The 11,886-nt window shown below is 46.1% G+C and overlaps 1 protein-coding gene across 3 annotated transcripts in view; it reads right to left on the minus strand.

Moving 5' to 3' along the window:
* Window positions 1-11,886, minus strand: part of SCYL3 (SCY1 like pseudokinase 3) — a 268,034-nt gene that overhangs the window by 234,259 nt on the left and 21,889 nt on the right. For all 3 annotated transcript variants that reach the window (XM_073558008.1, XM_073558007.1, XM_073558006.1), the window contains exon 4: window positions 9,500-9,602. In XM_073558008.1, the coding sequence (XP_073414109.1) occupies window positions 9,500-9,602 (103 nt within the window). The remainder of the gene's footprint in view (window positions 1-9,499; window positions 9,603-11,886) is intronic.

Raw genomic sequence — 11,886 nt, forward strand, 5'->3', positions numbered from 1 at the left:
CCAAAAATGAGGAAGGCTGGTGGAAGAGGCCGTGGACTTGGGCGGGGGTTGGCAGCTGGTAATGATGGTGTTGGTGGTGGATCTGATGGTAGTGGCAAGAGCAAAATAGGACCGAATGCAGGAGGTGTTGAGCCTGCGTCATCGTCTGGCTACATAAGGCCTCGAACGCTTAGTTTTCTAGGAGTTGGCAAACCGCTTTTAAAGCCAGAGCATCAGGAAAAAGTTTTGTCTTACATTGCTGACTCAGCCTCCAGCTCTATCGCCTCCTCTTCTTCAGTTGTAAAAAGTAAAAGCACTGAGTCGTCATTGGAGGCTCATGTTCATGAACCACACCTTTCCTTGTGTCCTTCACCCCAACCAAGATTGAAGGATGACGCAGGCCATACTACTGATTACTCCATGGAGCTGTTTTCACATACCATGCCTGGATTATCAAGTCAAATGGTGAATTACCCAGGCCAAGATGAAACTGACATGGAGTGCACTGATGCACAGCCGCTGATGGATGATTCTGCTGGTACATTCACTCAGAGCACTACATTGTCCTCGCAGTGTACAGAGCCAGATTCTGACCCTGATGAGACTCAGGTGCCCCTTCCCGCACACTATACCACCATACACGGTGACACAGAGAAAGGTGCACATGACATAGAAGAGGAGGTGATGGATGACCCAGTTGTTGACCCAGATTGGCATCCATTGGGGGAAGAGGGTGCTGCTTCCAATAGCTCAGATGAGGAGCATCCACAGCAGACATCGACATCGCAACAGCTGTTATCTGGCAGGCCCGGAGCACTCCAAAGACAGGTTCCAAACATCAAAAGAGTTGCTGGACAGCTTGTCCAGAGGGTCAAAAGATCACAGCGTGCTAGGCCGCAAAATGTCTGCCAAAGTAGGAAGAGTGCAGTGTGGCACTTTTTTGAACAAAATCCTCATGATCAGGCCAAGGTTATCTGTAAGAAGTGCGCAAAGACCTTTAGCCGAGGGAAAAATCTGAAAAATTTGAATACCAGTTGCATGCTTAGACATTTAACCAGCATGCACTTGCAAGCGTGGACACAACACCAAACCTCAAGTGCCACATGTGCAACTGATCACAACGAAGGTAGTCAGCAACGCTACATTGTTTCCCCCACTGTAAGCCCACCGGTTAGCACAGCAGCAAATGTTGAGGTGTCGTTGCAAGGCCACAGCAGTCAGGGAATCCCACTGTTATATCAACGAAAGACTGATTCTAGGCCATCAGAAAGAACAACAACTCCATCACCATCATCAACCCTCTCTCAGTCCGCCCTGTCCACCGCTACTTCCACCATATGCAGCTCTCAAGTCCAGCTCACCCTCCCAGACACTATGAGTAGGTCAAGAAAGTACTCAGTCTCTCATCCGCGTACACTGGGTTTGAACGCCCACATTGCCAAACTAATCTAGTTTGAGATGATGCCCTTTCGGTTGGTGGAAAGCGCAGCTTTCCGCGAACTCATGGCCTATGCAGTACCACGCTATGACCTACCCAGTCGCCACTTCTTTTCTCGCAAAGCCATCCCAGCCCTCCACCATCATGTGAAAGACCGCATTGTCCATGCACTCAAGCAGTCAGTGAGCGGAAAGGTGCACCTCACAACTGATGCATGGTCCAGTCGGCATGGCCAGGGCCGTTACGTGTCCATCACTGCGCACTGGGTTAATGTGGTGGATGCAGGGTCCACAGGGGACAGCGGTGGTGGGACAGTGCTGCCTAGCCCACGGTATAGGAAACAGTTGGCTGTAGGCGTTCGACCCTCCTCCTCCTCCAGAAGCGAAAGCTCGTCCATAGAGCGCAGTCGTACGAGCACTCCATCTGCAGCTGCCACTGTTGCACACGATGTGTCCCCCTATCGAGCAGCTAGTGGAAAGCGTCAGCAGGCTGTGTTGCAGATGATGTGTTTGGGCAACAGACACACCGCCGAGGTACTGGCCGAGTACTTGAAGCGACAAACTGAGTCATGGCTGGGCAGTGTACATCTTGAGGCAGGCAAGGTAGTTCGTGATAATGGCCGTAATTTTGTGGCAGCCATAGCCCTTTCAAAACTCAGCCACATACCTTGCTTGGCTCACACCTTGAACCTGGTGGTGCAGTGCTTCCTCAAAAATTATCCGGAGTTAACAGCCCTGCTCCAGAAGGTGCGAAGACTGTGCGCGCACATCCGCCGGTCGCCTGTACACTCCGTTCGTATGCAGAAGCTGCAGCGATTGCTCCACCTTCCCAACCACCGCCTCATTATCGACATTGCAACAAGGTGGAACTCCACCCTGCACATGGTGGAGCGGCTGTGCGAGCAGAGGCAGGCCATAATGCATTTGTGGGAGGATACACGGCCAGGCACTTTGAGAGCAGACATGGAGTTGACAGGTGTGCAGTGGTCGAAGCTGAAAGACCTCTGTAAAGTCCTTCAGTGTTTTGAGGAATGCACACGGCTGGTAAGCGCAGACGACGCCATCCTAAGCATGAGCATCCCACTTATGCGTCTGCTCATGCAAACTTTGACGCACCTTAAGGAGCAGGCGTCTGCAGCCAATGTTGATGAGGAGGAAGAGGAGGAGGGAATCCTTGATGACATTCAGCCATTGTCTGCTCAGGGACCTCTCCTGGACGAGGTGGAGGAAGAAGAGGAGGAGGAGGAGGATGATGATGGGGATGATTACTTAGGTGAGGAGGATGCATCTCGTGGGGCAAGTGAAAATGTTGGCGTGGCAAGGTCTGGTACAGGGTTTGTGCGTGACTGGAGGGATGTGGATTTGCCAGAAAGTGCTCCTCCAACCAGCACTCGCAGTGCATCATTGACACCGGGAACATTGGCCCACATGTCAGATTATGCCTTGCAGATCCTAAAAAGGGACCCCCGCATTGCCAAAATGATGAACGATGACGACTACTGGTTGGCCAGCATACTGGATCCACGCTATAAAGGCAAATTACAAAACATCATGCCACAGGAGAACCTTGACCTAATATTGGCTAATAAACAAGCAACTCTGGTAAATCGGTTGCTTGAGGCATTCCCAGCACACAGCAGCGGTGATGGTTCTCACACGAGCCATACGGGCCGGGGGCAGCTTGGCAGAGGTGTTCGTGGTGCACACAGCAGAAGTGGTGTTGGAGACACGGGTTTCATGACAATGTTGTGGACTGATTTTTCAAATACCGCTCACACAACTGGTAATACTGCATCGATGGAAAGTGACAGGAGACAGCAGTTGTCAACTATGGTTACAAACTACTTTTCCTCCCATATCGATGTTCTCCCACACAGGTCATTCCCCTTTGACTATTGGGCCGCTAAACTGGACACCTGGCCTGAATTGGCCCAATATGCCTTACAGGAGCTCGCTTGCCCAGCTGCAAGTGTGCTATCGGAAAGAGTCTTCAGTGCAGCTGGATCAATCCTGACAGAAAAAAGGACCCGTCTGTCAACCCAAAATGTGGATGATCTAACCTTCATTAAAATGAACCATGCATGGGTTTCCAAGGATTTTGTCCCACCTTCCCCTGATGACACATAGGGTGACAGAAAAATGGCTTGCTTTGGTCCACCTCTTCCTGGTACTTCACCTATTTCGCCTTTTGCATCAGCTGAATGTCCAACATCAACATATGCCACTTTCTAAAACTCCCTAACTGTGCTGCCTCCCCCCCCATGGCCGGGGTCACCACCTAGCGCACGACACCGTGCGAGTGCCGTTGCCCTGGACAGGTGGGTAGGCCGACTCTTGGGCGCGGGCACTGGCACAGGGTCCCTCATAGTGCAATCAAGTGTCTCTGACGGTGGTGGTGCACACCCGCCGTCAGACACACCGCTGTACTATGAGGGGCCCAGTGCCAGTACCGACGCCCACGAGTGGGCCCCCCTTGCTTGGGCAGGGCCCCAGCATTTGCAATCTTTACCTCTCCCTGCTCCTCCGCTGTGTAATCTGGGCCGTCAAATCCATACTGTGCCTGACACCGTCTGAGCCTGCCTCCTGATGTATAGACATATATTTTGAATGTGTACGCTATCCATACAAGTTATCTGGGGATACGGTACCCTTTCTAACCTTTGTGCAATCACGTGCAATCCATACTGGGCCTAACACCGTCTGAGCCTGCCTCCTGATGTATAGACATATATTTTGAATGTGTACGCTATTCATACATGTTATCTGGGGATACGGTACCCTTTCTCACCTTTGTGCAATCACGTGTAACCCATACTGGGCGTGAGAACGGCTGGCGAGCTGTTAAGCAAGCTACAGCACCTGTGGTTTGCACACGCAAGTTTTTAATTTTTTCAGGAATGACGGTTAGGCCTAATTCCGGAACTGCGGTTGACCTGCACTTACTGGGAAATCATCGTTCGCGGGTAATAACTGTAATCACAGATCCCCATCACTAACGTTGTTCAGCGGGTTATCTGCACCTGTAAGCGACAAACGCTGGCCTTTTCAGTGTAGCGCACATGCAGCCACGGACATGTAAGGGCATGACACACCAGTTATTGGCCAATCTCATGTGCCAGAGCCTCACGTGTCCCTCTAGTAAGCCGGACTCGGACCGCGGGGCATGACGGAGTCTCGTTCGTTAACGGAATTAAGCTTGCAATGTGTGCATCTTTTCTGTAGCTGGCATGGTTGAGGTTTCCCAAGTGGAGTCGAATTAAACCGTAGGCTCCACTCCTGGTGGTGCCCTTCTGGACATTCCTTTAAGGTTCAGCTTTGCAACCATACTGCCCACGTAAAACAAACAAACACTTTGCCTTCATGAACAATGTTTGGAGGGTCATGACTCGTGGGAATAACGCCGCCCAATCAGTTAACCTGCTAGAGAGATCCTTCGTTGCTCCCAAGCATGACATCACACTCCCTAGGAGGAAGGTAATGCCACTGTGGCGACCGTACACATGGGGGCGACACAAGTGCACTGATGCCCAGCCACTGCTCGATGAATCTGCTGGTACATTGACCCAGACCACTACATTCCCCTCGCACGCTACACGGCCTGAATCTGACCCTGATGAAACTCAGGTTACCCTTCCCATATACAGTTCCATCTTACACGGTGACAAAGAGGAAGCTGCAGATGAAAGTGCAGGTTCGGCCCACCCGCCATCAGACACACCACCGTACTATCAGGGGCCCTGTGCCAGTGCCGTCGCCAACGAGTGGGCCCCCCATGCTTGCTCAGGATCACAGCACTTGCAAGGTTGAAATACTGTGCAGTGAGATGGAAGATGGGGACGACGAGGAGTCCAGACTAGTACAGGGATTCCCTAGCGAGGAGACTTATTTGATTGTTTTCAATGTTGGGACAGCAATTTTTGGGGAGCACTATACTCTGGAGAATGATAGATGGGGCCCACCATACACTGGAACATTCCAAAGGTGGACATCAGACACTGGAGCAGCATTTACAGGGCCCATTATACACTAGAGCATTAGAAATGGGGCCCATTATGTTTGGAGCATTATTTGGGCCCATAAGACAGTGGAGCTTCATCCATGGGGACCAACATATACTGTAGCATTATGTGGAGCTCATCATATACTGTTTCAAACATTATATGGGACCAATGATTCTGTATGGAGAAATAGATGGGCCTCGTCATGAGATGTAAAAAGTGAAGTATTTTTCATTGTACTATACCGCTATTTCTCTGCTGTATCGGAGCATGACGAGTTGTGGTATGTGTTAAAGGGGCGCTCTTTCGCCCAGGGCACATGAAAACCTGGAGCCAGCCCTACCCCCCCACAACTTTAGCCAAATAACCCCCATTTTTCAGTGCGTAACTTGTATTATGAAGTTAATTAAGGTTGACAAGCTTAAGTAAGAAGAATTGATGCTTTTGGCATTCAAATGGGCACTGTAGGTGTGTTTCCTGTCCTCCTCTCACTGCTGACTTTTATTCCCCATTGACTTACATTGGGTTTCGTGACGACCCCGACTTTTCCCTATAATCGGACGATCTTGCTCGACCCGACTTTTGGAAAAGTCGGGTTTCACGAAACGAAACTCGACCCTAAAAAAACAAAAGTCGCTCAACTCTAATGATGGGTATATGGGCACGGGCCTATGGGATGGTGGATATGTATGACGGGTATATGGGCACGGGACTATGGGATGGAGGATGTGTGATGGGTATATGGGCACTGTACTATGGGATGGCGGATATGTATGATGGGTATATGGGCACTTGACTATGGGATGGAAATATGTATGATGGGTATATGGGCATGGGACTATGGGATGGAGGATGTGTGATGGGTATATGGGCACTCGACTATGGGATGGAGGATGTGTGATGGGTATATGGGCACTCGACTATGGGATGGAGGATGTGTGATGGGTATATGGGCACTCGACTATGGGATGGAGGATGTGTGATGGGTATATGGGCACTCGACTATGGGATGAAGGATGCGTGATGGGTATATGGGCACTCGACTATGGGATGGCGAAAATGTATGATGGGTGTATGGGCATGGGACTATGGGATGGAGGATGTGTGATGGGTATATGGGCATGGGACTATGGGATGGAGGATGTGTGATGGGTATATGGGCAAGGGACTATGAGATGAAGGATGTGTGATGGGTATATGGGCACTCGACTATGGGATGGAGGATAATTATAGTTTGTTATAACTAACCACAGTTAGTTACTATGCCCGGGCAGCGCCGGGCTCTTCAGCTAGTACTACATACTTTTTAGTTCAGGATATTTGTGTTTTTTGCTTTTTGTTTTCTCTGGTTAATGGTCATGTGTTAATATGCACTTACATTGTGCATAAACAACTTACTTTTCTCAGTTCAGATTTGTTTTTTATTCATTTCATTGTGCATTCAGTGCATATATGGGTGTGACCGCCCTCTTTCTGAGCTGGGAAAGCCATCCAGTCTGGCCTAAGCTGTTACTAGTGGTTCAGCCGCTCGACCCTTATTCACATTCACGCCACTTGGCAAGTGAAAAGGTTTTAAATACTAGAGTAGGGACTGTCCCACAAGGGTTGCCGTGACGTGGCGGGATGGCTTGTACATTTTGATCAAAATTATGTTTACTAAATACCCTTATTATTATTACCTTTATGCATCATTTGCAGTATATTTTTTACTTTTTAGTTCAGGATATTTGTGTTTTTTGCTTTTTGTTTTATACAGGAGGAGATGACATACAGGTATATACTATATCGAGAAGATGACATACAGGTATATACTATATACAGTGGAGATGACACAGGTATACACTATATACAGGAGGAGATGACATATAGCTATATACTATATAGAGGGGAGATGACATACAGATATATACTATATAGAGAAGATGACACAGGTATATACTACATACAGGAGATGACATACAGCTATATACTATATACAGGGGAGATGACATACAGGTAAATACTGTATACAGGGGAGATGACATACAGGTAAATACTGTATACAGGGGAGATGACATACAGGTAAATACTATATAGAGAAGACACTGGTATATACTACATACAGGAGGAGATGACACAGGTATACACTATATACAGGAGGAGAGGACATACAGCTATATACTATAAACAAGGGAGATGACATAAAGGTATATACTGTATACAGGGGAGATGACATACAGGTACACTACCGTTCAAAAGTTGGGGGTCACCCAGACAATTTTGTGTTTTCCATGAAAACTCACTCTTTTATTAATCACGAGTTGCCAAATGACTTTAAAATCTAGTCCAGACATTGACAAGGTTCGAAAAAAAGATTTTTACTTGAAATAATAATTTTCTCCTTCAAACTTTGCTTTCATGAAAGAATGCTCCATTTCCAGCAATTACAGACCTTTGACATTCTAGCAGTTAATTTGCTGAGGTAACAGATATACACTATATACAGGAGAAGATGACATAAAGCGACAATTTATGTGCAATTTAAAAATTATAATTTGTTATAACTAACCACAGTTAGTTACTATGTCCAGGCAACCTCGGGCTCTTCAGCTAGTTTGACATAAAACAGACATTTAATCATTTAAATTAACCCAATCCTCAAGGATCGGTTTTAGGACCCCTCCTCTTCTCTTTGTATACTGCCCCTATTGGACAAACAATCAGTAGATTTGGTTTTCAGTACCATCTCTATGCTGATGACACCCAATTATATACCTTTCCTGATATCACGCCTGCCTTTTTAGAAAACACCAGTGATTGTCTTACAGCCGTCTCTAACAACATGTCCTCCCTCTATCTGAAACTGAACCTGTCAAAAACTGGACTCCTTGTGTTTCCTCCGTCTACTGACCTGACATTGCCATTTCCGTGTGTGGTTCCATCATTACTCCCAAGCAACATACCCACTGTCTTGGGGTCATACTTGATTCTGAACTTTCATTCACCCCCCACATCCAATCACTGGCTCGCTCTTGTTATCTGCACCTCAAAAACATTTTTACAATTTGACTCTCTTACTTTCGACTCAGCAAAAACTCTTATTGTTTCTCTTATTCATTCTCATCTGGACTATTGTAACTCTCAACTAATCAGTCTCCCTCTTACCAAACTCCTCTCTCCAATCGGTTTTGAATGCTGCAACAGGATCATATTCCTCACCAATCGTTATACCGATGCCTCTACCTTGTGCCAGTCATTACACTGGTTACCTATGGGCTTGGGGGTCACCTTTGCATTGTCAGGTGGCATCAACCCCATTTGCCACCACATCAGGGTAAGTGATAAGATCAGGACAAAAGGCCCAGAAAATGGTGCATCTAATAGATACGCCTTTTCCAGGGCAGCTGGGGGGCCCCCAATATCCATGGCCCCTTACCAGCCTGAGAATATCAGCCCCAAGTTGTTGGCTTTAGCTTGGCTGGTTGTCAAAACTGTTGGGGGAGACCCCACGCTGTTTTTTTTTTTTTAAATTAAAAAAAAAAAAACCTGTGTGGGGACTGCTCTATTCTTGATAACCAGTCAGATTAAAACTGTCAGCTGAGGATTGAGTTTTTCCTGCACTAGTTATCAAAAATAGAAGAGACTCCACATCATTTAAAAAAAAAAAAAAATAAAAAAATAAAAATTATTTATTGCACAGGTGCAGGCTGATGAATACTTCCATAAACTAATGTTATTAGAAACAGCAGGTATAGGCTGATGGGAATAGTACTCCTATCAGCCTATGCCTCTGTGACGGGCGACAAACTTTTTACCGCCGGTCACAGCTCATGGCGCTCTGACCAGAGGCAATCTTACCACCGATTAAAGCCGCCGATGTTTCTAGTGCTCTCATGCAGATGCCAGAGTGGGAAACACCCGAAGTTCAGGGTGCTGGACCCAAACAGTAACACTGACTTCGTGGAGAAGTCAATGTTCAGGGTTCGCTCCCGAACAGGTGTTCGGTACGGACCCCGAACTTTACTGTTCGGGTTGGCCCATCAACATCAGTGATGTGATAAGTATGTTACAGATACACACAAACAACAACAAAAAAACAAACCTACATTGCTCTTTTACATGTTCCAGAAGACTTTCTACCAAACGTCCAAACAAAAAAGCATCACGAGCATGGCTTAAAGATACCGGCAAAATACCAAACTCTGCGGACTGAGAAGAAACAAAATACAATTAAATGTTTAAATATGAAAATTTACCAAAACACAAGCAAACATTGTCATTACTGAGCCAACAATAATGCTTGGTGCAACAATCAGGGACAGGTAGAAGCATCATAAAACTAGCCCATAGCTAACTAAAACCTTTATATGCTTAGTTAAATACATGATTCCCTGCAGAAGAAAGAGGTGAATGCAATAACTAATATTGCCAGGGAATGCTGCCACACACTTCCACTGGGCGATGCACATTCCTCCAGGGTGGGAGACCCACTTAAAGAGAACCAGGCATCTCCCACATGCCCTCCAACCCAGCAGCATTCAGTTATTTATGAGTAAATTCCCTGCCGAACCAGCCCTGAAAAATTTTTCTGTAAAAATTAGGTTTAAAAAGGAACTTATATTGTTCCCGTTTGCTATAGTTTTGACTAGTCAATGGGGTGCTAAGTTTCCCCAGACTAGTCAGCCCTCTTTCCATGTTATCACGCCCCTGTGGGGCTGATAATATAATTTCAAGGAGCTGTGGTCATTGCCTGTTCCGGCAAACCTCACGCACATTTCGGTAGCATCACTTCACCTCTGCAGCCGGGTACACGGTTCTCCAGGTTCAAAGGTGCACTGCGCAAGACTGGAAGATCTTAAGACGGCTTCCGGTCATGTGCTCATCTGAAGCCGGGAAGCACATACCCGGATGCTCGACGTTTTCAAGAGCTGGTGATGATGACAACTCCTGTAAATTATGTTACCAGGCCCACAGGGGTGTGATAAATGGAAAGAGGGCTGACTAGTCTGGGGCAACTAACTCCCCATTGACTAGTCAAAGCCCTCATTAGCATTGCAAACGGGGACGATATAAATGCCTTTAAAAATATTTTTTTACAGTAAAACATTATACAGTGCAGACTAGGCACGGAATTTACTCATAAATAAGCGAATACTGATGGATTGGAGGGCCTGGGAGACCGGACAGTTTCCCTTTAATATTACCTCTCCGCATAGCCTAATAGACAGGCTCTGAACTTGCATTCCCTTTTCAACACCCATATGCCCCTATGAGGAAATGGATAGGGAATGAAATCAATTAGTGTTCAATGGACCAGGTTTACAAAGTCTTCTACAAATCGGCCTTGTTCACAAAACCTTATTTGAGGATTGTATGAAGGTTTTGTACCCCTGTATCAAGAAAGTAAAGGTCATGCCATACAATTATGTGATTAAAATACATTAAGTCAGTCAAAACCTCTCGAGTGACAATGGAATAATTTACCATTCAGCAGCTAGATTGTATCCCCTGAGATGACACCTCATTATCAAAGTCTCTGTGGCATTCATTATAGAGTGTGCAAACAGAGGAGGATAACACACAAATACAATGACACTAAGCAAGGAATGGGGATATTAGCTAACATAGAGCTGAAATAGCATATTAGAAAAAAGACAACACAAAAACAACCTCACATGCTTTTGTCATCTCTCTACTTTTTAGTAAATTGACACAATGTGGGAATCTGGAAAATATATAGAATTGTGACACCTAGGATGACCCAGGAGACCAGTACCAGATAGTGGTTTCATAACTTTTCTTCATTCCGCTGTGGGTAAAGATGTAGCAAGACACCAATATAATATCGATGGCCCATGCTAAAGATAACATATACCTATTTATAGAGATTGGCCAAGATTTCTTTAAATAGTTAGAAAGCAGGACAAGCATGCAAATAAATCTCTAAATTGCCTACTGCTCAGACGGTTCTGACAATCCTTCATAGCGGTTCTGCATTAATAAACACTAATGATGTTTTTATTACCCTCATATACCTGCAGAAGTCAATGGCCTCAGTTGTCAAGTGCAACCGTGCTACCATTACTGCGGAGGCTAGTGAGAGATCATCCACATAGTCCAAACGTCATCTCTGCAAGACAGCTAACAAAAAAAACAACAACACACACAAACACCACAAGGACCACGGGAGGGGTGGAACTGGAGCAGAGGGTGTTTTACTACATCATTTGCATTCTATGGTTTGACAAGAAGAAAGAAAAACAAAAAGTTGGACAATCCCTTTTACTCTCAGAAAACATCAGTAAGATCTATAGGAGATGCAGAACCCGCTAATTAAGCAGATTTATAGCAATTACTATATGCTCTGTAGCCACTCCAGTTCTCTGGAATCGTGAAGCCCTCTGTGGTAAATCAATCTACTATAGCACTTATTGGGAAACCTTTGTAATAAGATTGATCAATGCAGACCACTGTCTCACTAATAGCGTGCTTA

The sequence above is a fragment of the Dendrobates tinctorius genome, unplaced genomic scaffold, assembly GCF_039654945.1.
Source record: "Dendrobates tinctorius isolate UK_male_01 unplaced genomic scaffold, ASM3965494v1 ptg000012l, whole genome shotgun sequence".
Classification (NCBI taxonomy): Eukaryota; Metazoa; Chordata; class Amphibia; order Anura; family Dendrobatidae; genus Dendrobates; species Dendrobates tinctorius.